Source organism: Heterodontus francisci, chromosome 11 (genome assembly GCF_036365525.1).
Source record: "Heterodontus francisci isolate sHetFra1 chromosome 11, sHetFra1.hap1, whole genome shotgun sequence".
Taxonomy (NCBI): domain Eukaryota; kingdom Metazoa; phylum Chordata; class Chondrichthyes; order Heterodontiformes; family Heterodontidae; genus Heterodontus; species Heterodontus francisci.
This window is the reverse complement of record NC_090381.1, coordinates 69,484,589-69,511,300: the sequence shown is the minus strand read 5'-3', so window position 1 is coordinate 69,511,300 and position 26,712 is coordinate 69,484,589. Positions and strand designations below refer to the sequence as shown.

The window sequence follows — 26,712 nt, the reverse complement described above, 5'->3', positions numbered from 1 at the left end:
AACTTGAGGTCATTCAAAACTCTGTTTCCTGCGTCCTTACTCGTACCAAGTCCTGTTCATCCATCACGCCTTGGCTCGCTGACCTACACTGCCTCCCAGTTAAGCAACACCTCAATTTTAAAATTCTTATCCTTATTTTCAAATCCCTCCATAGTCTTGCCCCTCCCTATCTCTAATCTCCTCCAACTCCACAATCATCTGAGATATCTATGCTCCTCCAATTCTGGCCTTGAGCATCCCAATTGTATTTGCTCCATCATTGGTGGCTGCACCTTCAGTTGCCTAGGCCCCTAGCTCTAGAATTCCCTCCCTAAACTTCTCCACCTCTCTACCTCTTTTCTTCCTTTAAGATGCTCCTTACAACCTGTCTCTTTGGCCAAGCATTTGATCATCTGCTGTAATATGTCCTTCTGTGGCTTGGTGTCAAATTTGGCTTTGTAACGCTGCTGTGAAGTGCCTTGGGGTGTTTTATTGCATGAAAGGCACTATATAAATTCAAGTTGTTGTTGTTGCTCCCACAAACATAGCCAGTATCTACCCTACATTAGCAATCACTCTTTTAATGAACTTACCCAGTGGTTAGTGTCATTAGATTTTGCAGTCTTTGAAAGATTCAGTTCCATTTTTCAGCAGAATAATACATTGTGTATAACATTCCTCCTTATAAAAGATATAATTCAACTGTAAGCAATGTCAGGGAAGATATATGTTTAGCATACGCAGATGTCACACGTTTTGTCCAAATTTTATTTTTTACCTCGAAACACGGAAATGATTTTACGGCACATATACTATTTAATATCAATATGACTTACTTTTGATTTGACTGTGAAAATTCCTATTTTTGAGTCTGTTTGTTCAGTTGTTTGTAGTGTGTTCTGCTCAGTGAAATCACTTCAGTAGCAAATAAAAATGGTTTCTAAATCATATTTGACTGACTTCCATGTCATAGTTTATTCTATCCTCAAAACATTCATTCCAGCTGGCACACTTTTGTGCTCACATTTTCCATTATAAGTTCCTATGCCCACATTTATAATAGAAACTGTGTAAACTTGTCACACTGCCAGTGGTGGCAATATAGAGCCTCAGTCCTGCATCTTCTAGTTCCTTGGTCTACACTGCAGAGACACTCCTACACTCCAACTAACTCGACATCCCAAATTGCCCTCAGTTTTCCTATAGAGTATTAAATCAAAAATAAAAAAGAACAGAATATAGACTTTTAAATGGGACTGAGCTACACCTGAATGCAATGGTCCAATTATCCTTATACTCTAACTATGCTTCAGCTGAAGACTACACTTTGGCAAGGAACAATCTAAAGTAGAGCTTCTAAATTGAAAGAGGGCTAACAATGGGTGAATTTTAAGGAGGAGATGTTTCAAGTAAAAGCTGGGTACAGTCCAACAAGGGCAAAAGGTAAGGGAACCAAAGTCAGGGCTTCTCGGATGATGAAGGAGATAGAGAATATGTTGAAACAAAAAAAGTGTATATGATGCATTTCAGGTGAATTCTTTAAGCAAGGACCAGGCCAAATGCAATAAGTTGACAGGGAAGTGAAGAGGAAAATAAGACTGGCAAAGAGAGAATATGAGAATAGAATAGCAGTCAACATAAAAGGGAACCTGATAGTCTTTGATTGGCATAGAAATAGTAAGCAGGAAGTAAAAGGCGGGGTGGGTCCTAATAGGGACAAAGAGGGTGATATATGCTTAGAAGTGCAGGGCAAGGCTTGAATACTTATTGAATACTTTGAATCAGTGTTCACAAAGAAAGAGGATGTGGACAAAATATCAACTGAGGCGGAGATGGTAGAGGTAATGGGTCAGGTGAAAATTGTTAGGCAGGATGTACTGGAAGGGCTGGCTATGCTTAGAGTGAATAAATCACCTGGTCCAGATGGTTTGCATCCCAGGTTTCTAAAGGAAGAGGAAGTGAAGATAGTGGAAGGGCTTGCCATATTCTTCCAATCTTCCCTGTATATGGGTTAGGTGCCAGAGGATTGGAGAATGGTAAATATGACACTCTTATTCAAGAAAGGGTGTAAGGCCATTCCTAGTAACTACAGGCCAGTCAATTTAACATCAGCGATAATCAGGGAATAAATCAACAGGCACTTGAAGAGATTTGAGTTCATTAAGGACAGCTGGCACATATTTGTAAAAGGCAGATCATGCCTGACTAATCTAATTGAATTTTTTGATAAAGTAACAGAGAAGGTTGATGAAGAGAAAGCAATGGATGTTGTTTATATGGATTTTAAGAAAGCTTTTGATAAAGTACCACATAAAAGGCTATTTAATAAAATTGAGGCTCATGGAATAGAAGGGTCAGTGTCAGCTTGGATAAAAAAAAATTGGCTTAAGGACAGAAAACTGCAAGTTGTGGTAAATGGTTGTTTTCAGTCTGGAGAATAGTAGACAGTGCTGTTCCCCAAGGTTCAGTGCTAGGACCACTGCTTTTTTGATCTATGTCGGTGACTTGGATCTTGGATTACAGAGTAAAATTTCAAAATTTGCTGATGACACCAAACTTGGAGGTGTGGCATACAGTGAGGATGATACCAATAGACTGCAACAGGACATAGATAGGCTAGCAGAATGGGCAGACAAATGGCAGATGGAATTTAATACAGAGAAGTGTGAGGTGATGCATTTTGATAGAAAAGATAGGGAGAGACAATATAGACTAAATGGCACGGATCTAAAGAGTGTGCAGGGACAGAGGGACCTGGGAGCTTATGTCCTACCATCTTCAAAGTTCTATATACATATTGAGAGAGTAGTCAGCAAAACATATGGGATTGTGAGCTTCATAAATAGAGGTATTGAGTACAAAAGCAGGAAAGTTATGCTGAACCTGTATAGAGCTCGGGTTGGGCTACAGTTCGGGTCACCACACTTTAGGAAGGATGGGAGATCGTTGAGAAGGTGCAGAGGAGATTTACCAGAATGTTTCCAGGGATCAGGGATTATAGCAACAAGGTTAGGTTGAAGAAGCTGGGGTTGTTGTCCTTGTAGCATGGGAAGATGAGGGGAGATTTGATAGAGGTCTACAAGATTTAGATCAAGGAATATAACGGTCAGTGTTTAGATAAGGTAGACAAAGAAAAGCTGTTCCCATTAGCTAATGGTACAAGGACTAGGGGACACAGATTTAAGGTTTTGGACAAGAGATACAGGGGACTGTGAGGAAGAACTCTTTTACGCAGTGAGTGGTAATGACCTGGAACTCGCTGCCTACGAGGATGATGGAAGCAGAGATAATGAATGATTTCAAAAGCAAATTGGATGGGCACTTAAGGGAAATAACTTGCAGGGCTACAGGGATAGATCGGGGGAATGGGAATTGGATTGCTCTACAGAAAGCTGACATCAGCTTGTTGGGCCAAATGGCTTCCTTCTGTGCCATAAGTGGTCAGAGTTGTACTGGAAATTTCCTGGTGACACTAGCCCTGGTGATAATACACGGGACCAATATTGATAAAGAGAATTGATTGCAAAAGCTTAACTACAAACCTTAAGTATTAAAATGAAGCATTTTTCTATCACCTTTAACAGTTTAAATGTGCTGTGATGCATTTCAAGAACCTCTGCCACTACAGATTGTAACTTTAAAATAAGAAACTATAACTCTAATAATTTAAAACTAAAACCTGAACTATTATTCTTTTCTGCTGAGCATTTCATCCAAAAAAACAGTCAGAAATAACTTTTATGTTTCAGCTTAAATTTCCTTGTGTTTACCAAGAGTTCTTTTGGGCCTCCTTATCTCGAGAGACAATGGATACGCGCCTGGAGGTGGTCAGTGGTTTGTGAAGCAGCGCCTGGAGTGGCTATAAAGGCCAATTCTGGAGTGACAGGCTCTTCCACAGGTGCTGCAGAGAAATTTGTTTGTTGGGGCTGTTGCACAGTTGGCTCTCCCCTTGCGCCTCTGTCTTTTTTCCTGCCAACTACTAAGTCTCTTCGACTCGCCACAATTTAGCCCTGTCTTTATGGCTGCCCGCCAGCTCTGGCGAATGCTGGCAACTGACTCCCACGACTTGTGATCAATGTCACACGATTTCATGTCGCGTTTGCAGACGTCTTTATAACGGAGACATGGACGGCCGGTGGGTCTGATACCAGTGGCGAGCTCGCTGTACAATGTGTCTTTGGGGATCCTGCCATCTTCCATGCGGCTCACATGGCCAAGCCATCTCAAGCGCCGCTGACTCAGTAGTGTGTATAAGCTGGGGATGTTGGCCGCTTCAAGGACTTCTGTGTTGGAGATATAGTCCTGCCACCTGATGCCAAGTATTCTCCGAAGGCAGCGAAGATGGAATGAATTGAGACGTCGCTCTTGGCTGGCATACGTTGTCCAGGCCTCGCTGCCGTAGAGCAAGGTACTGAGGACACAGGCCTGATACACTCGGACTTTTGTGTTCCGTGTCAGTGCGCCATTTTCCCACACTCTCTTGGCCAGTCTGAACATAGCAGTGGAAGCCTTACCCATGCGCTTGTTGATTTCTGCATCTAGAGACAGGTTACTGGTGATAGTTGAGCCACTTCCAGAGCGTGGTCGCCAATATTGATGGATGGAGCATTTCTGACATTTCTGTTTACCAAGAGTACCACATGCAAATATATAGAACTTCACAGCAGAGAAACAGGCCATTTGGTGCAACAGGTCTATACCGGTGGTATGATTGTCAGTTCTGGCTCTCTTAGTATGTATCAAAGTTGCATTTGACATTTGTGTCAATTAATTTATAAGCAGGGAAAATATATTCTGCTTATGATATTGAATGTGAGAATTGGCACTTAGTAATGGAAGGTTTCAAATGCTGATTGTCGACTCAATCCATACTTTGCGTTGGTGCAAGAATATTGTAGGTCCAATTAATTTTGTACAAATAAAAACATATTTGAGAATATTTGTTATCTGTGCTACAAGGCTTTTGAAACATTTAACAAAAAAATAACAGTGGACTTTTTAAAATCCTCCCACTATAAAGACACAGGAATGTAAATTAAGTTCTTCCAGTTTTCTCTCAGTTCCTTGGTACAACAAGAAATTACATGTTCAATGATTTTCTTTTCCCTATTGATTGAAGTTCTGATTTATGCAAATAAGGCTAGTGGATTTATAATGTACAACCCTCCGTCATCTCTGCATTCCTCCAATCCTGGCCTCTTGCACATCTCTGATTTCCATTGCCCTACTATTGGCAACTGTGCCTTCAGTGGCCTAGGCCCCAAGTTCTAGCATTCCCTCCACAAACCTCTTTGTCTCTCTATCTCTTTCCTCCTTTAAGAGGCTCTTTAAAACCCAATTCGATGGCTAAGCTTCTAGTTATTTATCCCAATATCTCCCTATGTGGCTCAGCATCAAATTTGGTTGATAATGCTTCTGTGAAGCGCCTTCGGACATTTTACTATGTTAAAGGCAATATATGAATTCAAGTTGTTGTTGATGCTCCATATGAGCATCATTCTAGCTTAAGTTCATCTAGCCTTATCGACATATCCTTCTATTCCTTTATCCTTAATGTTATTATCTAGATTCCCTTTAAATACATCTACACTATTTGCTTAAACTACTCCTTGTGGTAGTAAGCTCCACATTCTAACCACTCTCTGGTAAAGAAGTTTCTCCTGAATTACTTATTGGATCTGTTAGTCACTATTTTATTTATGGACCCTAGTTTTGGACTCCCCCACAAGTGGAAACATCCTCTTTATATAGGCAAATAGTGAAGGAAAGTTACTATGCCATTTGCAAAATGTGCCCATTTATCCCACTAGAAACAGCAAGGAAAACGTTCAGTTTGTATTATAAGGAAAACCATTACAGGTTCTGGATTGGATTTTACAGACATGTGAATACTTTACATATACTTTATCGCCACTTGATGGAGTACAACACACGTTCTATTTTCACTGTCATCATATTACATCTCAAATAAAAGAAACACGACATATCAACTAAAAATACCACATTCAAAGTTATTACTTCAAACTAAATTATTAAATCAATCTGTCTCCTTTTTTTAATCTAATTGGTATACACAAAATCAGTTCAGGGCAAAAAAAACGAAATGCGACACCCGAGCCCCAAACTCTCTGGATATAAATAACTTGTCCAGGCACTGTTGATGAACGCCAAACAGCTGAGTCACCTTTTACCACATTTTAACACTTAAATTTTATCAAAATTGATAAAGTAGTATTGCCTTCCATGCCATCCTTCTGAATTTATATAAGAGTTTAAAAATTCTGAAACTTATTTCCCTTCACCGTTGGCTTTTGTTCTCTTTCTTTCCAGATGTAATTTTAACATCTTTCAGTATTTCGTTACTTTTCAATTGCCCTTCAGCTCCCCTTTAACTTGAAGATTACTCGTTTAAATGTAACTGACAGATTAGAATACTAGTTGCCTACCCACGTACCGTTTTACTATATAACACTTTCCTCCTTACTTCGGTTTAAATTATCGGGTTCACACCCCCACTGATATAAATGTCAAGCCCCTACACTTGGTTTTTTTTTTCGGTTATATTCTAATCCCATTAGATTACTGAGCTGGTGGCCCCGCAGTTATTTACTGCGGCGTCTCTCATTCATTCTCCACTGCTTTATCTAACACTATCTACAGAAGCAACGCGGTCCAACGTCTCTCACTATCAGCAAGTTCCCAAATCCAGATGAGCATCGCCAGTTTGTGCAGTCATTCACGTGTCAATGGAAAACTTCCAGCTCTTTAAACAAGAAAGCCCCATGTGCGCCCCACCCACAAGGGCCAGGCTGCCTACTTACTGGGTAGTCAAAGGAGAAGGCGCATTCGTTCTTGTAAACCCTGTCCCCTGATCTAGGGACTCGGATGGTTGGCATGTACGGGACCAGCAGTTCTCCGATGTCTGCAGCCATGTTGACATTCCTAACCCAGAATGCTGTTCAGGGCAGACATTGATTGTGAAGTGAGCTGGAGCTGGACGAGCAGAGACTGCAGGACGACAGTCTATTTTTAAACCAGTGCAAACTCGCAGCCCTCCCTCCTGCCATCGGACCTGCTGACGCTTCTACTCTTGAAAAAACGCGAAACTGGAGGAGAGATTAGTGAGACCTTGTACAAAGATACACGACTGTAAAAGCCTAACTACTAACAATGGTCAGTGTTTCAACAGATCTCCCTGTGCCCCCAATGTGCTCTTCACCAATTAGTCATTCCAGGATCAACAAGGATGTCAATACTGAAAATGTTAATAATGAGGTTTACTTCCTTACAAAGAAATGAGATCCAGGATGTTATCGCTCGAAGATAGCACAGCTGAACTGATATCAGACACTCCTTTCTATATTCTGTGCCGAGAAGCTGATGGCTCCATGACCCACTAAGTCAGACTCACCATGGATAAGGAGAATACAACGAAGGCACAATTTTAGGAAGGTGGTTTTTGTGACAATAAGGAAGCAGTTAATGGAGGTAGACTGGAATAGACTGTTAGAGGGGCGAAGCATAGAGAAGTGGCACAATGCAGAAATATAAAGTAAATCTATACCCTTGATAAGAAGCAGAATAGGAATGTGAGGAAACAGAAGAGATAATACAAAGGTGATTTGTTTTCCTCAAATATAGACCTTCCAGTTCAGTGGTAAACAGAAAAAAATTGATAGCATGAAGACTTCAAAAACTGGTTCAATTGGCAATTAGATTGCAGGGAACATAAAAATACATTAAAACTTTCTGTAAGTACATTTGGATAAATGGAGTAAAGGAGGAATTACAGTACTATCTTTAACCAGTGGGATTGTGGCATCAGGCAACCAGGAAATGGGAGATATCTTGAACAATTTATATGTATTGTTCACAGAAGAAGTTGCTAAATCCTTTGGAAGAGATGGTTGATTTTTCTGGGAAAAGAAGAAGACATTTTAAAGACAATGGTAAATACTAATAAGAAAGTGATAGAAACATTGACAGCACTCAAGGGCAGTAAGACCTGGGGCTAGATGACCTGCACAGAACAGTGCTTAAGGAATGGACAACAAAATTAGTCACATTCTGGCAAGGATGTATAGGAAAATGTTTGAATTGGGAACTGCACCAGAGGATGAAGAAAGCATCAGTGTTTATAAAAAGTGTATAAGAGCTATATGTAAAGGGAACCTTTTTTATCTAGACTTCAGCAAGGTTTTCAATGCATAGATGAAGAGGAGAAAGGAAATAAGGTAGAAAGACATGCAATAGGTGGACAGCTATTGGAATTGATTAGTAATTGTTATGGGATCATTTAAGAGACTGTAAGTGAAGAGTCACCAAAGGAAAATAATGTCATGTCACACATGACCAGAGAGTTGTGGGTATAGCTTGACAGAGTCAGATGTGTGTACGTGTGCTACTGTAGTAGCTGTGTGTATATATGTTTGAGTTCTAAGTTAGAATAAAAACCCATGTATTCTTTGGATGTTACTTGTATTCCTGTGAATCCTACAGTAATTCACACACCAAAGGAACAGGTAATATTATATGGCAGCAGCGGAGGGATGTTTTTGAAGAACACCAAATATTACATCACAGCAATAAACAGGATAAACTATCACTTAGAAAGGCACAGGTTAATCAAGGATAGTCAGCATGGATTTGTTCAGTGAAGACCTTGTTTGACCAACTTGATGGAATTTTTTGAAGACGTAACAAGGAAGATAGGTGAGGGTAGTGCAGTTGATGTGATTGGCATGGATTTTGGCAAGGCTTTTGACAGGGTCCCACATGGCAGACTGGTTACAAAAATAAGATCCCATGGGAAGCAGGGAAAAGCAGCAAGGAGGATGCAAAATTGGCCCAGTGGCAGGAAACAAAGGGTAATTGTTGGGTGTTTTAGCGACTGGAGAGCTGTTTCCAATGGCATTGTGCAGGGCTCAGTACTAGGTCCCCTGCTTTTTGTGGTATATGTTAATGATTTGGATGTAAATGTAGGGGGCATGATCAAGACGTTTGCAGACGTCACAAAGATTGGCCATGTGGTAGATAGTGAGGAGGATAACTGTAGGCTGCAGGAAGATATTGATGGTCTGGTCAGATGGGCAGAAATGTGGCAAATGGAATTCAACCTGGAGGAGTGTGAGGTGATGCATTTGGGGAGGTCAAACAAGGCAAAGGAATACACGATAAATGGGAAAATACTGAGAATGTAGAGGTAGTGAGGGACCTTGGAGTGAATGTCCACAGAACCCTGAAGGTAGCAGGACGGGTTGATAAGGTGCTTAAAAAGGCATGTGGAATCCTTTCCTTTATTAGCCGTGGTATAGAATATAAGAGCAGGGAGGTTATGTTGGAACTGTATAACTCATTGATTAGGCCACAACTTGAGTACTTTGTGCAGTTCTGGCCACCTCATTACAGAAAGGACGTAATTGCACTCGAGAGGGTACAGAGGAGATTTTTGAGGACGTTGCCAGGGCAGAAAAACGCAACTATGAGGAAAGATTGGATAAGCTGGGATTGTTCTCCTTGGAACAGAGAAGACTGAGGGGAGATCTGATTGAAATGTACAAAATTTTGAGGGGCCTGGATAGAGTGAAGGTGAAGGATCTATCCACCTTAGCAGAGGTCAGTGACGAGGGGGCATAGATTTAAAGTGATTGGTAGAAAAATTAGAGGGAGATGAGGAAAAGCTTTTTCACCCAGAGGGTGGTGGCGGTCTGGAACTCACTACCTGAAAGGGTAGTTGAAGCAGAGATCCTCAACTCATTCAAAAGGAATCTGGATATGTGCCGTAACCTGCAGGGCTTCAGACCAAATGCCGGAAGGTGGGATTAGAATAGGTGGATTTTTTTGGGGCTGGCACAGACACGATGGGCCAAGTGGCCTCTTTCTGTGCCTTAAACTTTCTATGATTCTAACACATTAAGTACAGTACAGTGGCAACCTTTGGAACCTCTGAAACACACCAAGAGAGAACAAGTAACAATTGATTGCTTACCTGGTGTGGCTGAAGATCCTGAAGGAGTGTAGTTGGCAGAAGACTCCACAACAGTGCAGTGAGCTAGGTCTGCAGACAGGATCACAGGAGGTGTTGAAACTCTGTGAGTACAGTAGGCAAGTTGCCAGGGGATCGGAGCTTTTAACTAATCTGGCAGTGAGTCGAAGAATTTGAAAAGAAGTAGCTACAGCCATAACTGCTTTAGTTTTCCTGGGCTTTTGCTTCATGCATGAGGCCTTAGCCAAAAGAGCAGGAACAGTGCTACTGGAGGCCACAGCACAGTGAAAAAGGCTGCTTGTGGCATCTTCCGGTACTGCAGGCTGCACTGCTCACCGCAGAGAAAAAAATGACTCCCTCAGTTTTTAAAAAATGATCCTGTGTAAACAAAGAAAGCTGTCATCTCTGTGTAAACAAAAAGGCTGCATTTGCTGACAACGCTACCGCTAGGTGGCGCTGCTGTGGCACATGCGCAAATGCAACATGTGCCACTAAAATGTCACAGTCTGTGACTTTAGGCAGCTGCCAGGACTAAAGATGGCGCTGCTCAAATAATCACACGGAGGGAACCTAACAAACACATGGCAGCACACAATGGCCGGAGTGAGAGAGCGAGCGGGCCAGGGCCAGGGCCAGGGCCGTGGTGGGGGGCGGGGGGAGCAGAGCGGGCCGGGGAGTGGGGGGGAGCGGAGCTGGCTGGGGAGGGGAGGTGGGGGGGGAGTGGAGTGGAGCGGGTGGGGGTGTGGAGCGGGCCGGGGATGGGGGAGAGCGGAGCGGCCGGAGAGAGCAGCGAGTGGGGGTGGGGGGTGGGGGGGAGCGGAGCAGCCGGAGAGTGGGGGGGGAGGGAGGTGGAGTGCATTTTACTGCGCATGCGTCATAAACTTGCAACATCAAAAGAGGTACCGGCCGGTCCCCGCACCCGGCGACACCAAGGTCTTCGGCCGCTCGCTTCCCGCGGCTCTATACGGCCTCTCGCTTCTGGCCCTCTCCATCCAGATGTTCCCTCCAGCTGCAGATCCCCCATCCAGCCGCTTTCTCCCCTACTTCTCAACTGTACTTCAGGCATTGCAGCTATCTGGTCCCTGCCTTTTGCATCCCCCGCTTCAGGAACTTCTGAATTTAACTCCCTCCCACTACACCCCCACACCCCCTCACCCCCACCCCCTCTCTACCTCCCACCCCCTACCTCCCTCTCTCCCTCCCCCCTCTCCCCAACCCCCCCTTCCCCCCACCCCCTCTCTACCTCCCACCCCCTACCTCCCTCTCTCCCTCCCCCCTCTACCCCCATCCTCCTCTACCCCCCACCCCCCTCTAGGACCACACCACAGTTGAATATCTGAAGTGCAGTGGCAAAGTCGGGAAAATAGCATCAAAAACCTGGGCAGCACAGTGGCGCAGTGGTTAGCACCACAGCCTCACAGCTCCAGTGACCCGGGTTCAATTCTGGGTACTGCCTGTGTGGAGTTTGCAAGTTCTCCCTGTGTTTGCGTGGGTTTCCTCCGGGTGCTCCGGTTTCCTCCCACATGCCAAAGACTTGCAGGTTGATAGGTAAATTGGCCATTAGCAATTGCCCCTAGTGTAGGTAGGTGGTAGGAAAATATCGGGACAGGTGGGGATGTGGTAGGAATATGGGATTAGTGTAGCATTAGTAAAAAAAATGGGTGGTTGATGGTCGGCACAGACTCGGTGGGCCGAAGGGCCTGTTTCAGTGCTGTATCTCTAAACTAAACTAAACTTAACCTCAACAATTCTGGGTTTGATTATTGAGAAATTTTATTAAGTACATGAAGCATTCGAGGAACTGCTGTGCATGTGTTGTGTCGCCAGCATTCCCGTGAGACAGACAGGCCGAGTCTCTGCTATGCACAACTAAAGAGATTGTTCCTGGAGAGCCTTGTGGTGAATGAACGCTTGGCTCTCTATTCCACTACTGTATTGTCCATGTGAAGAAGGCAAAATCACAAGAGTCTGAGCTCAGTCTATTCTTGGTGAATGTTCCCCAAGCGCATCCCAATGTGCACTCCCACTTCATCCATAAATGAAAGGTTTCTTTCCTCATCATGACAAGCTCCGCAGCATGATCCAGTTGCCTTCGTTGCTTGAATGCTGACCTTAAGTCTCAAGGATTGTTTTCTCGACGGCATGTTTTACATGAAAAGAAATAAAGCAAATCAGTGTCAGAGCTTCCCATCTCCATCCACTGAAATTACTGTTGTGTGCACCTTTTTAAGTTCTGCAGTGAAGGCACCAATTGATAACATCGCCAATGAAGCACATCCTTGCATCCTCCCCTGCACTGCCTCCCTTGCTTGAATGCCGTCCTTAAGTCTCAAGGATTGTTTTCTCAAGGGCATGTTTTACATAAAAAGAAATAAGGAAAGAACATCAGTGTCAGAGCTTCCCTCCCTCCAATGAAATTACTGTTGAGCATGCTTTATGTTCTGCAGTAAAGGCATGTACTGATAACACTGCCAATGAATCACTTAGTACCCACCTCAGCTGTAGGAGTCAGGATGATGTAACTGCCCCTATCTCGTGATGGCTCAATGCTGCTCTCAGGGAAAACATGAATGATGTGAGGGTGCTGGAAAAAGAAGCACATTTCTTTTGGACCCTGCTAGTGGTTATGCTACTCCTGCGCCTTCCCATCCGCCCCCATTTAATCCTGCCTACTACTATCAGCATCACCTTCCATTTCTTTCGCTCTTATCTACCTTTGCCTTAAAGCAACATTGAGGATGGAGAACAGTGTGGCTGCACTCCCACCTCACCAGTTGTGTACGCAGCAAGAGCATTCACATTCGGGCTACCACTGGACACGGCATGCTTGTTTTTTTTAGTGCTTGACCCCTTTGGATGCCTTCTCTGCTTGACAGGCAGCAGCTGGCAATTGCGGAGTCTCACAAGGTTCTGCATGGTTGTTTCAAGGGTGGATGGGGAAACAGGTGGCTGTGTGTCCATGTGCACTGCTCTGATGGGTGCAGGAACAGAGCAACTTACAACAGGGACTGGAGCACATGTGCTGCCTGCACACAGCCCCAGACAATGGAAAGGATTTTAGTGCAGTGCAGTGGACTGGAGCACATGCAGTGCCCCAGACAATGGAAATGTTTTCAGAGCAACTTACCTTGGAGCAATCTCCTCTTTCTAATAAAAATGAAGCAGACTGAAATCTCCGAATCGACTAAATAACTGCGAGAAAATGCCCGACAATACCTCTCCTCCTTCCACTTTCAGAAACTCACGCTGAAGCTGGATGCATGCGTGAATACACGTTGGTTTTGCATAAAGCGCATGCGCAGAGGCCGACCAGGCGCGTTGCCCGAAGATGCAGATGTCATGTGATGATGTCATCGGCGCATGCGCTAACCAGTCCTGGCAAGCCGGAACGCAGCGCATGCCAGAGAGCAGGAGACCGTCTGCGCATGTGCGCACTGCGGCGCAGCCTGATGACGTCAGTGGCAGCCAGCGTTGTCAGGAATCACTTTGAAACAAAAATGCAGCTGCTGTCTCTCACTCTTAAAGGGGCAGGCCTGCAAAAACGAGCCTGTCTAAAAAAGGAAACAAAAAGTTAAGCTTGTGAAACAGTAGACCTGTAAAGCAGAGCGCCTGTAAAGAAATTGTGCCTGGTAAAAATAAAATCTGTAAAAAGTCCTATATTTGTAGAGAAGCAAGATCATTAAGAAAATGGCATTCAAGTGTCCATACGTATTCGAAATCTTCAGACATAGCGTCTGAGTTTAAACTGTTTCAATAGCGGATGGAACTGTATTTCCTGGATAAAGAAGTGAGTGAACCAGAGAAACAAGCTGTAAAAATCAAGATTACACTGGGCAACAAGGACTTGAAAGAAATCAACGCATCAGGATTGTCAGCTGAGGATCAGAAGGACCGCAGCAAGCTATGGGCATTCCTGAAAGATCAAATTAAGGCAAAGTTCAATTTATGAGTACATAGGCTTGAGCTTATGACCAACCGGCAAAGGCAAGATGGTCCATTGACCAGTTTGTTGCAAGGTGTAGAGAAAAAGCTCATGAATGCAACGTCACGGATATTGAATTGTCAGAACGGGTTATAGAGCTAGTAATCGTGTCGACCTGCTAGAAAAGAAGAAAGGGCACTCAATGATGGAAGGAAATTTGAAGCCATCATTGGGGACGACTATGACAATTGGTATAATAATCAAGACTCAGGAGACTGCTAAGCCTTGTGGCAAATGTGGCCTGACTCACCAAATTTGCAGTTGTCCAGCGTACCAGGACCAGTGCAAAGCTTGTGGCATGTGAGGACATTGGGCAAGGCTGAGCTCAGAGACTGCACACAGGAATGGTGGCAGATCACATGCAGAGAGAACGTCTGCAAGACAGGATGGCAAATGCAACAAGAGGTAAGCCAACACAAAACAAAATCCCAAGCAGATACACGAGGTCAGCAAGTCAACAGATTGCCTGGAGGACACGGATGAAGAATGCATGCATCTGAACAGTGAGCAAGCATTTCACATGGTTAATTTGGATCAATGCATCAATGCTATTACACAATCTGAGGCATTCGCCATGATCAAGATTATATGCCTGCAGAAAAGTGGCAAGCATAAGCTCAGAGTGAAAATTGACACTGGAGCAAGTGCAAACATTCTGTCCATCCATATATTGAAGGACATGTACTTAAATAAATGGGAATCTATGGTGCAACCCATCACAGCTAGGCTGACTTCCTACAATGGTTCTCCAATCAAGTGCATTGGAATGATAACCTTGCAGTGCAGCTATGGAAGCTCCGAATGGCTACCACAAATTTTTTTATATTGTGGACACGACTGGACCAGCCATCCCAGGACTTCCAGTATGCCAAGATTTACGATTTATCTCAATACATGAGGTCAGCACTGCACTGAATGGTACAGAAGGTTGCAAACAAAGTGCATTGAGTTGGTTAGAGACCTGAAACTACTTGACCCAGGCAGGTTTGATGCAATCAGTGATTTCAAGGGTAATGCCATATTGCACGTGAGGGAGGGTGCAGTTCCTACTATCGCCGTGGCAAGGAAATGCAGTGTGAACATTCAAGAGAAGCTTAAAATGGAGCTGGATGAGATGGAGCACAATGGAGTCATCCACCGAGTGCACCAGCATTCTGATTGGTGCAGCTGCAACTCCTGCATGCTAAAGAAAAATGGCCATGTCAGGATTTGCTTAGACCCACAATGATTGGATTTAGCCCTCGAGATGCCCGCATAAAATCCCGACCCTGAAGGAGCTGAACCTTAAGTTTTTTGGTGCTAATTATTTTTAAAAGCTCGACGTGAAACATGACTACAGGTCTCTCTACTTAGCCAAGACATCCCAGCTGCTCACAACATTTAGAATGCCATTCGGGAGATACTGCGTCAGACGGTTAACATTTGCTCTGTACATCAGCCAGGACATTTTCCAACGATACACAGACAGAACAATAGGAAATGTCCTGGGTTGTATCTGTATAGCCAACGATACTGCAGCGATGGGCTGGACCAAGGCAGAGCATGACCAGAACTTGCATTTGCTAATATTGGCTGCTCATCATGACAGCCTTGTGTTTAATAGCAAAAAGTGCCAGGACAACGTTGGGCAAATCAATTTCTTTGGGTTGATATATTCTGCCACAGGAATATGTCCAGACCCAGGCAAGATCGAAGATGTCAGAGCCATGCTAACTCCTCAGGACTGGGAGGACGTACAATGTTTCAAGGGGACTTAGACAGGCTAAATCAGTGGGCAAGAACATGACAAATGGAATGTAATGTGAAAAAATGTGTAGTTATCCACTTTGTAGGAAAAACAGAAATACAAAGTATTTCTGAAATGATGAGAGATTGGGAAGTGTTGATGTACAAAGGGACTGAGGTGTCCTTGTTCATGCAGGTGCAGCAAGCAATTAGGAAGGCAAATGGTATGTTGGCCTTTATTGCAAGAGGATTTGATTGCAGGAGTAAAGAAGTCTTGCTGCAATTGTATAGAACTTTGATGAGACCGCACTTGGAGTATTATGTAAAGTTTTAGTCTCTTTACCTAAGAAAGGATATACTTGCCATAAAGGGAGTGCAACGAATGTTCATCAGATTGATCCCTGGGATGATGGGATTTTCCTATGAGGAGAGATTGAGAAGACTGCGTCTATATTCTCTAGAGTTTAGAAAAATGAGAGGTATTTCATTGAAGCACACAAAATTCTTACAGGGCTCAACAGGTAGATGCAGGAAAGATATTTCCCCTAGCTCAGAGGGTCTAGAACCAGGGGACACAATCTCAGACTAAGAGGTAGATCATTTAGGATTGAGATGAAGAGGAATTTCTTCATTCAGAGGGTGGTCAATCTTTGGAATTCTCCACCCCTGAGGGCTGTGGAGGCTCAGTCATTGACTTTATTCAAAACAGGGATTGATAGATTTCTAGACATTAAAGATGTGCGGGAAAATGGCATTGAGGTAGAAGATCAGCCATGAGTTGAACGGCAGAGCAGGCTTGAGGGGCTGAATGGCCTACTTCTGTTCTTATTTCCTGTTTCTGAAACGTTTTACCGTGGAGAGTGACCACAAGCCACTTGCAACCATATGGTGCAAACCGCTGACAAGTGCTCCTTAGCAGTTGCAGAGGCTTTTGGTGAAGGTCCAGGGCTAAGATTGTGACATAAACCAGGCTTCAAAATGGTCACATCGGACACCCTCAGCAGTTGCCTAACCCGAATAAGGATGTAGATGTTTTGCTAGATTTACATGAACGCGGTGTGGATACTGTGATTGAAGATGTCTTAAAGATCAATCTCATGAGTTTTGAACCCCGCAAATGTGAGCAACTAAGAGATGTGATGGCACATGACCTACCGTATCGTTGTTGTGGTAGGTGATAGTGAAAGGATGGCCTGACACCATACAGGAAAGTACCGAATGTCTACACTGTTTCTGGCCGCATCGAGACAAGCTCGGTATATCACAAGGGGTGATTTTCAAGGGGAAACAAGTCCTGATACCCGAAGCTCTGCATTCTGATATTTTAATCCAACTGCACCTAGGGCATTTAGGAATAGAACATACCAGACGCCTTGCCAGAGGGATGGTCTACTGGCCAGGAATCAACAGTGATGTTGAGACAATGGTGAAATCCTGTGAGGTATATCAAAGTTATCAGCTGAATCACCAGAAGGAACCCCTGATTTTGCATGTAAAAGGTGATGATTTCCTCCATGTAACGGATTACTTCACCAAGTTTCCGATCATCAGGTGGCTACGAAATATGTCAAGTACAATGGTTGCTGATATGATCAGTATTCTCTTCAGCCTATTTGACGTGCCGGAAGAAATTATCTCCCATAATGGGCTGCAATATGTAGGAAGATCATTCTAAGACATGTGTGCCAGGTGGGGAGTCCATCATGTAACATCATCACTGCAATATCCAAAGTCCAATGGTATGACTGAACACATGATGCACACCATCAAATCATTAATTTTGAAGCGTAGGCAGACAAGGAAAGATCTCAAGGTTGCAATGCTGCACCTCCGGGCTACTCCAGTGGACATGGGCTTACTGTCGCCTGCTGGGTTGATGTTTGGAAGGCAGGTAAGAACTGCCCTGCCCAGTCACCAACTACGTTTTCCACAGTAAAGGATATACTTCTGACTAAACATGGGAAGATGAAGGCATCGTATGGCAGGCAAGCAGGGCTAGAATTAGCTCGTTTGCAAGTAGGACAGAAGGTCAGAGTCCTCAATCATGTGTCAGAAACTAGGTATCCTGGAGAGGTTGCTAGGATATGTGACCAGCCCAGATCGTATGAGGTCCAGACACCCCATGGTGTGATTCCCAGATGGAACCGAAGTCAACTCGGAGAGCTATACAACAAAACTAAGTGTGACAACCCTGTGGCATCGTAGACACGTTCAAAGACTAAGTCTGAAGATGAATGTACAGAGGCTACGAGCACAGAGTAAGAGCATGATAACCAGAGTTCCGAGTTACCAGAGTTGCAGAGGAGTCTTTAGGACAAGCTCAGCTCTGGGACGAGGTTCATGATAACCAGATCAGGACGAATAAGTAAACCTCCGCCACGTTTTATAGAGTGTTAAACTTACTTACTTGTAAATTATGTTTTGTTTTATTCCTGCATAGTTAGTCTGAACTGCAACATCACTGTATATTGTAAATATGTTTTTACCTTTGGAAAAAAGGATATTGTTGGATCACCTTAAGAGACTGTAGTGCAGAGCCGCCGAAGAGAATTGTGAGTGTAGCCCAACAGAGTAAGATGTGTGTAGGTATGCGCCTATAGTAGCTGTGTGCATATATGTTCCAGTTTTAAGTTATAATAAAAACCCATGCATTCTTTGGATATTATTTGTATTCCTGTATTTGGGATCCAAAATGGACCGGGTCCGGAGGGACACGATGTTCAAACCTCTGGATAAGGGCGGGAAAAATGTACCCAACGTGGCCCTCATCCTGATGACTACCTTCGTGTGCGGCTGCATCAAGCTGTGTGTAAACCTCCAGTACGCAAACTCCAAGTCTCACTACGTGCTGAGGTTCTATCTGTCCCTGGTGTTGCGAAGGATGGGCCTGGTCACATTGCCGCGGAATGCTCCATCCAGTTGCACTGTGCCGTATCACCTATCCTTCGTGGAGCAGTTTCTGCGGGAAAACACCTTTGACCACCGATCCATCGGGCAGTGGTCTGCACAGAATGTCCTCAAGGCCCTACGGGAAAAGGAGACGGTGGATCCTGTTGGATGGTTCCCCGAGCAGACCGCCAAATGGCGGAATGCCTCATCACCAGAACTTTCAAACAAGCACCAAGATGTAGCTTGGCTGGTGGTGAGAAGAGCCCTCCCCGTCAGATCCTTCCTGCACGCCTGAAGTCTCACCCCCTCTGCACAATGCCCTCGCGGTGGCTGTGGTGGGGAAGAGATGGTTGCCCACCTCCTTCTGGAATGTGTCTTTGCAAAGCAGGTGTGGAAAGAGATGCAGTGGTTTTTGTGAAGGTTCATCCCAAGCAGCTCGGTAACACAGGAGTCTGTGCTCTACGGGCTGTTCCCAGGGATGCACACTGAGACAAACATCAACTGCTGCTGGAGGACTATCAATTCGGTGAAAGATGCCCTTTGGTCTGCCTGAAACTTGCTGGTCTTCCAGCGCAAAGAATTGTCCACGACCAAATGTTGCAGACTGGCACATTCCAAGATCCAGGACTACGTGCTGAGGGACGTACTGAAGCTTAGGGCAGCCGCAGCAAAGGCTCAATGAGGAAAGACCACTGTGTAAGGTCCTCCCACCAAGCTGAACTGAGGGGCTGGATCCATGGGAAACCCCTCGAACTGTATCGGGAAAATTTTGTGTGCTGTAAAATGTAAAAATGTATCTGGCATGACAAATGAAATGGAAGGGTTGTGAGGCAACTCATGATTGTATTGAAGGAAACAGACCTCCTTTGCACTGTTTGTATTTTTTGACTTGGTGCTGTTTGAAACTGTTTGGTAATGTATTTTTTACAGATTTTTATGAATAAAGTATATTTTGGAAATAAAAAAAAATTATTTGTATTCCTGTGAATCTTAGAATGGTTCACACACCAAAGGAACAGATAATATTACATTAACTGGCTGCTTCAAAGAAAATAAGTTGGTGCTATATGGAGTTGCATCAGTAACAGGCAGTGACGAGTGGAATGTTTTTCTATTCACATTGTACATTAATAATTTGCAAGTGGGAATAGAGAACAAAAAAATTGCCAATGACACATAAGGTAGGTGAGGCTGCAAGCAAAGAGATGAAGATAAATTGGGATGTTGGGCTGAGAAATGGCAAAGAACTTCACTGTCAGCAATGCAAAGTGTTGAGACTAGAAAAGGAATACGCATTGGAACTATAAACTAAATGTTATTCGTGTGTAGGAGACAGCACAGAAGATGATCTTGCTAGTGTAAATCGACAAATTATTGAAACCATCTGCACTGTCTTAAGTGATAGGATTTTCCCTGCGGGCTTCTGAACCCCACTGTCAGGCTAAAATGTGGGTCAGATGCCCGCACTGTGTGGCAAACAATCACTCGTTGTGATTTTCCCCCCCGCGATGGCCAATTAGTGGCCAGAGGGTGGGCTTGCCATCCAATTAAGGATGGTAGGCGGGCTCTCGAAGCTGGAGAGCCAGTCAGAGGCATTCCAGCTTGAAAGGAGTTGCAGGCTGCAATGGAAGGTAAGTAAGGGAGAGGGTGCTTTAAAATAGAGGCCCCCTCCAAGTCTTTTAAACTTTAAATTAAAAAATGTTTTTTGCAGCCGGGCCACCACTGTGGTGGGGGAACCCGTCTAGAGGGTGGCCTGTGGTTGCTGCAGCACCCAGGCAGGCAGGGAGGTCCTCTAGGCCTGTGTGGAGCACTGCCCCACCCCTATCTGCTGCCAGGAGGCGGCCTCCAAGCACTTAAACTGCCCCCCCCCACCCCCCGCCCGCAGTCGGCTTCCTTTAATTGGCCTTATGTGGCTGTTAACAAGTTGGATCAGCTACCAATTGCGTGCAGGTGGGTAGCCCTGACACGGCCTCATCCCTCCTTGGCATAAATGGCCTGGCGGTGGGATGGAACCAGCATGCAGGCCTGCGGGACTATTTTTAGCACATGTCCGCCCCTGATCCCAGCATCGGCAGGGGCTAAAAATTAAGCCCAAGTTCATTTAAACTGAAGAGAAAATTGAATGGGCATCTTATTGCAGTACTCAAGATCCACAATGGTATTTGCACACTTGAACCCTGAGAACAATATATGGGTGTTGTGATAGTTCTTGAAATAGGTTTCTGTCCTCTTTCGAAACGTATTCTGCTTTTTGAAGATTCTAATAGCACTGCTGCTGCAAATTTAAAAGTACAACGTTCTGGTTTATATTTAAGAGAGTGCATGAATTTTTGTCCATTTTTATTATTTATTTCTACAACCTAGGTAATCTGGAACACTACTTCGTAAGTACATTGTGGTTTTTCATTCGGAGTTTCCTAGGCATTAACTTCCTGATCTTTGTTGCTTTTGCAAAAAGGCAGTTTAGTTGTGCATTTCCTCTCAAATGTCAAAGGCTCTCGCATACCTTCCAATACCTAATTTCAGAATTCATGGACAATAGCCTGAGAGCAAGTTTATCTGCCTGGTCTCCTGTCTGGGAAAGTGTGCATGGCATAGGGAGACCAAAAAGCAAAACATCTATTTTGTAGATTATACATAAAAGATTGGTAAGTATTACATACTTACAGATCTTTTGGTGGAATAGCAGGATGTTACCAACCAATAGAAAAGAAAATGGTGATTCTAAATATAACCAAATGTGGTTATTCCAAAATATTACTTTTTTTTATTTTTGACCATCACTGACATGGCAAGCATTTATTGCCCATCCCTAATTGCCCTTGAGACGGTGGTGGTGAGCTGCCTTCTTGAACTGCTGCAGTCCATGTGAGGTAGGTACACGCACAGTGCTGTTAGGAAGGGAGTTCCAGGATTTTGACCCAGCGACAGTGAAGGAACGGCGATATAGTTCCAAGTCAGGATGGTGTGTGACTTGGACGGGAACTTGCAGGTGGTGATGTTCCCATGCGTCTGCTGCTCTTGTCCTTCGAGTTGGTAGAGGTCGCAGGTTTGGAAGGTGCTGTCTCAGGAGCCTTGGTGCGTTGCTGCAGTGCATCTTGTAGATGGTACACACTGCTGCCACTGTGCGTCAATGGTGGAGGGAGTGAATGTTTGCGGCTGGTATGCCAATCAAGTGGGCTGCTTTGTTCTGGATGGTGTCGAGCTTCTTGAGTGTTGTTGGAGCTGCACCCATCCAAGCAAGTGGAGAGTATTCCATCACACTCCTGACTTGTGCCTTGTAGATGGTGGACAGACTTTGGGGAGTCAGGAGATGAATTACTCGCCTCAGCATTCCTAGCCTCTGACTTGCTCTTGTAGCCACGGTATTTATATGGCTACTCCAGTTCAGTTACTGGTCAATGGTAGCCCCTAGGATGTTGATAGTGGGGGATTCAGTGATGGTTAAGCCGTTGAATGTCATGGGGAGATAGTTAGATTCTCTCTTATTGGAGATGGTCATTGCCTGGCACTTGTGTGGCGTGAATGTTACTTGCCACTTATCAGCCCAAGCCTGGAAATTGTCCAGGTCTTGCTGCATTTCTACACGGACTGGTTCAGTATTTGAGGAATCGCGGATGGTGCTGAATATTGTGCAATCATCAGCGAACATCCCCACTTCTGACCTTATGATTGAAGAAAGGTCATTGATGAAGCAGCTGAAGATGGTTGGGCCGAGGACACTACCCTGAGGAACTCCTGCAGTGATGTCCTGGAGCTCAGATGATTGACCTCCAACAACCATAACCATCTTCCTTTGCGCTAGGTATGATTCCAACCAGCAGAGTTTTCCCCCGATTCCCATTGACTCCAGTTTTGCTAGGGCTCCTTGATGCCATACTCGGTCAAATGCTGCCTTGATGTCAAGGGCAGTCACTCTCACCTCACCTCTTGAGTTCAGCTCTTTTGTCCATGTTTGAACCAAGACTGTAATGAGGTCAGGAGCTGAGTGACCCTGACGGAACCCAAACTGAGCATCACTGAGCAGGTTATTACTAAGCAAGTGCTGCTTGATGGCACTGTAGATGACACCTTCCATCACTTTACTGATGATTGAGAGTAGACTGATGGGGCGGTAATTGGCCGGGTTGGACTTGTCCTGCTTTTTGTATACAGGACATACCTGGGCAATTTTCCACATTGCCGGGTAGATGCCAGTGTTGTAGCTATACTGGATCAGCTTGGCTGGGGGTGCGGCAGGTTCTGGAGCACAGGTCTTCAGTACTGTTGCCGGAATATTGTCAGGACCCATAGCCTTTGCAGTAGACAGTGCCTTCAGTCGTTTCTTGATATCATGCAGAGTGAATCGAATTGGCTGAAGGCTGGTATTGTAATGCTGGGGTCTTCAGGAGGGGGCCGAGATGGATCCTTAACTCGGCACTTCTGGCTGAAGATTGTTGCAAACGCTTCTGCCTTACGTTTCGCACTGATGTGCTGGGCTTCCCCATCATTGAGGATGGGGATATTTGTGGAGCCACCTCCTCCAGCTAGTTGTTTAATTGTCCACCATCATTCATGACTGGATGTGACAGGACTGCAGAGCTTCGATCTGATCCGTTGGTTATGGGATCACTTAGCTCTGTCTATCGCATGCTGCTTATGCAATTTGGCACGCAAGTAGTCCTGGGTTGTAGCTTCACCAGGTTGACACCTCATTTTGAGGAATGCCTGGTGCTGCTCCTGGCATGCCCTCCTGCACTCTTCATTGAACCAGGGTTGGTCTCCTGGCTTGATAGTAATGGTAGAGTGGGTGATATGCCGGGCCATGAGGTTACAGATTATGGTACAATTCTGCTGCTGCTGATGGCCCACAGGGCCTCATGGATGCCCAGTTTTGCATTGCCAGATCTGTTCGAAATCTATCCCATTTAGCACGGTGATTGTGCCACACAACATGATGGATGGTATCCTCAATGTGAAGGTGGGACTTTGTCTCCACAGGGACTGTGCGGTGGTCACTCCTACCAATACAGTCATGGACAGAAGCATCTGCAGCAGGCAGATTGGTGAGGACAAGGTCAAGTATGTTTTTCCCTCGTGTTGGTTCCCCCACCACCTGCCGCAGACCCTGTCTAGCAGCTATGTCCTTTAGTACTCGGCCAGCTCGGTCAGTAGTGGTGCTACTGAGCCACTTTTGGTGATGGACATTGAAGTCCCCCACCCAGAGTACATTTTGTGCCCTCGCCACCCTCAGTGCTTCCTCCAAGTGGTGTTCAACTTGGAGGAATACTGACTCATCAGCTGAGGGAGGGCGGTAGGTGGTAATCAGTAGGAGGTTACCTTGCCCACGTTTGACCTGATGCCATGAAACTTCATGGCGTCCGGAGTCATAATTGAGGACTCCCAGGGCAACTCCCTCACTACTGTAGACCACTGTCCCGCCACCTCTGCTGGGTCTGTCCTGCCAGTGGGACAGGACATACCGAGGGATAGTGATTGCAGTGTCTGGGACATTGTCTGTCAGGTATGATTCCGTGAGTATGACTATGTCAGATTGTTGCTTGACTAGTCTGTGGGACAGCTCTCCCAACTTTGGCACAAGCCCCCAGATGTTAGTAAGGAGGTCTTTGCAGGGTCGACAGGGCTGGGTTTGCCGTTGTCATTTCCGGTGCCTAGGTCGATGCCGGGTGGTCCATCCGGTTTCATTCCTTTTTATTGACTTCGTAGCAGTTAGGTACAACTGAGTGGCTTGCTAGGCCATTTCAGAAGGCAGTTATGATTCAACCACATTGCTATGGGTCTGGAGTCACATGTAGGCCAGACCAGGTAAGGACAGCAGATTTCCTTCCCTAAAGTACATTAGTGAGCCATATGAGTTCTTACAACAATTGATAGTTTCATGGCACCATTACTGAGACAAGGGCCGGGAATTCACGTTGGGCAGACGGGAGCGGGCCACCGACTGAAAAGTTGGTGGCGAACCCGCTTCTGCCTCGCCTGGGGATCCAACCCACATTTTACGGGTTCCCAGGCTTTAATTGTTCCAAGGCGGGACTTCCACCCACTTGAGGGCTGCCGACCAATCAACGGGCAGGTAGCGGTGGCCACTGCCGGGACTGCAGCCCAGCTGAAGACATGAAGCCGGGAAGACAGGTAGGTTTTGGCTGTCTCGCCAGGGGTAATCGGTCGGGCCCCAGCGAGGCAAGGGTGGTCGGTTGGGGGAAAGGGGGACGCTTTGGGTGGTTGGGGTAACGGGGACGGCTCTCCATTGGGCTTTTCCCGCCTCCAGGACGCCCGCTTGCCACGCGTAAAATCCGCGTGGAGGCGGGTGAAGGCCCTTAAGTGGAGCCTCCCACTCCATTTGACGCCACCCCCCGCCGCCACCATCCAGCTCACTGGGGTGGCGTAAAATTCCGGCCAAGCTTTCAATTCCAGATTTTTATTAATTAACTGAATTTTTTATTAATTAATTGAATTTAAATTCCACCAGCTGCCCTGGTGGGATTTGAACTCGTGACCACTGGGTATTAGCCTGGGCCTCTGGATTACTAGTTCAGTGACATTTTCACTACACCATTGTCTCACTGAGATGGTAGATGGTGGACAGGCTTTGGGGAGTCAGGAGGTGAGTTATTCACTGCAGAATTCCCAGGCTCTGACCTGCTCTTGTAACCACAGTATTTATGTAGCCGGTCCAGTTCAGTTTCTGGTAAATGGTAACCCCCAAGATCTAGATGGTGGGAGATTCTGCAATGGTAATGCAGTTGAACATCAAGGGGGTGATGGGTTAGATTCTCCATTATGGGAGCTGGTCATTGCCTGGCACTTGTGTGGTGTAAATGTTGCGTGCCACTTCTCAGCCCAAGCCAAATGTTGTCCAGTTCTTGCTGCATCTGCACATGCACTGCTTCAGTATCAGTCAAGTTACAAATGGGACTGAATTCTGTGCAAACCCCATTTCTGGCCTTATAATGGAGGAAAGATCATTGATGAAGCAGCTGAAGATGGTTGGGCCTAGGACACTATACTGAGGAACTCATGCAGCAATGTCCTGGGGCTGAAATGACTGGCCTCTAACAGCCACACCATCTTCCTTTGTGCTAGGTAAGATGCCAGCCAGTGGAGAGTTTTCTCCCTCCTTCCCATTGACTTCAATTTTGCTCAGGCTCCTTGATGCCACATTTGGTCAAATGCTGCCTTGATGTCAAGGACAGTCAGTTTCACTCTCACCTCTGAAGTTCAATTCTTTCATCCATGTTTGGACCAATGCTATAATGGGGTCTGGAGCCGAATGGTCCTGGCGGAATCCAAACTGAGCACCGGTGAGCAGATTATTGCTGAGCAAGTGCTGCTTGATAGCACTGACGTGCTGGGCTTCACTATCATTCTGGACGGGGATGTTTGTGGAACTTCCACCTCCTGTTAGTTGTCCAATTGTTCAATTAGACTTTGCTGATGATTGAAAGTAGACTGATGGGGCGATAATTGGCCAGATTGTATTTGTTCTGCTTTTTGTGGACAGGACACACCCAGGTAATTTTCCACATTGTCAGGGAGATGCTAGTGTTGCAGCTGTACTGGAACAATTTGGCTAGGGGTGTGGCTAGTTCTGGAGCACAAGACTTCAGCACTACAGCCGGATGTTGTTCGGGCCCATAGCCTTTGCTGTGTTCAGTGCACAGCTGTTTCTTGATATCACATGGGGTGAATAGAATTGGCTGATGCCGGGGACCTGAAGAGGAGGCTGAGATGGATCATCCATTCAGCACTTCTGGTTGAAGATGATTGCAAACACTTCAGCCTTGTCTATAATTCAGGATGGGAATGTTCGTGGAGCCTGCTTATTGTTTAATTGTCCAATTGTTTAATTATTTTCATGAACTTCTAAATGTATCGTTATTTCAAGTAATTTACATGTGAAATCTATTCAACTATCTGTACTGATTCATCTGTTTGTAATTTTTGTATTTAATCTTATGAAACGTATCAGATATCACGTGAGGCCTGGATCACAAAAGAGATTCAGTAGCTGAAGTAATTTTACTGCAAAGAGCAAGTAGTTATTTCTGATTGTTTTGATGATATTATCATATACTAAATACATTTAATACCTACAAAGGAGACAACATTGAATCAAAACTGTTTCTGTAGGATTCTACCACCAAGGGTGGTA

The 26,712-nt window shown here is 45.1% G+C and overlaps 1 protein-coding gene across 2 annotated transcripts in view; it reads right to left on the bottom strand.

Annotated features, from left to right (window-relative positions):
- usp13 (ubiquitin specific peptidase 13) overlaps window positions 1-6,912 on the bottom strand; it is a 117,634-nt gene extending 110,722 nt beyond the window's left edge. Inside the window, exon 1 of one of the 2 annotated variants that reach the window (XM_068041474.1) lies at window positions 6,785-6,912. In XM_068041474.1, the coding sequence (XP_067897575.1) occupies window positions 6,785-6,911 (127 nt within the window). In that variant the 5' untranslated portion in view covers window position 6,912. The remainder of the gene's footprint in view (window positions 1-6,784) is intronic. The other variant, XM_068041472.1, reaches the window with a different exon arrangement.
- Between the last annotated feature and the right edge of the window lie 19,800 nt (window positions 6,913-26,712).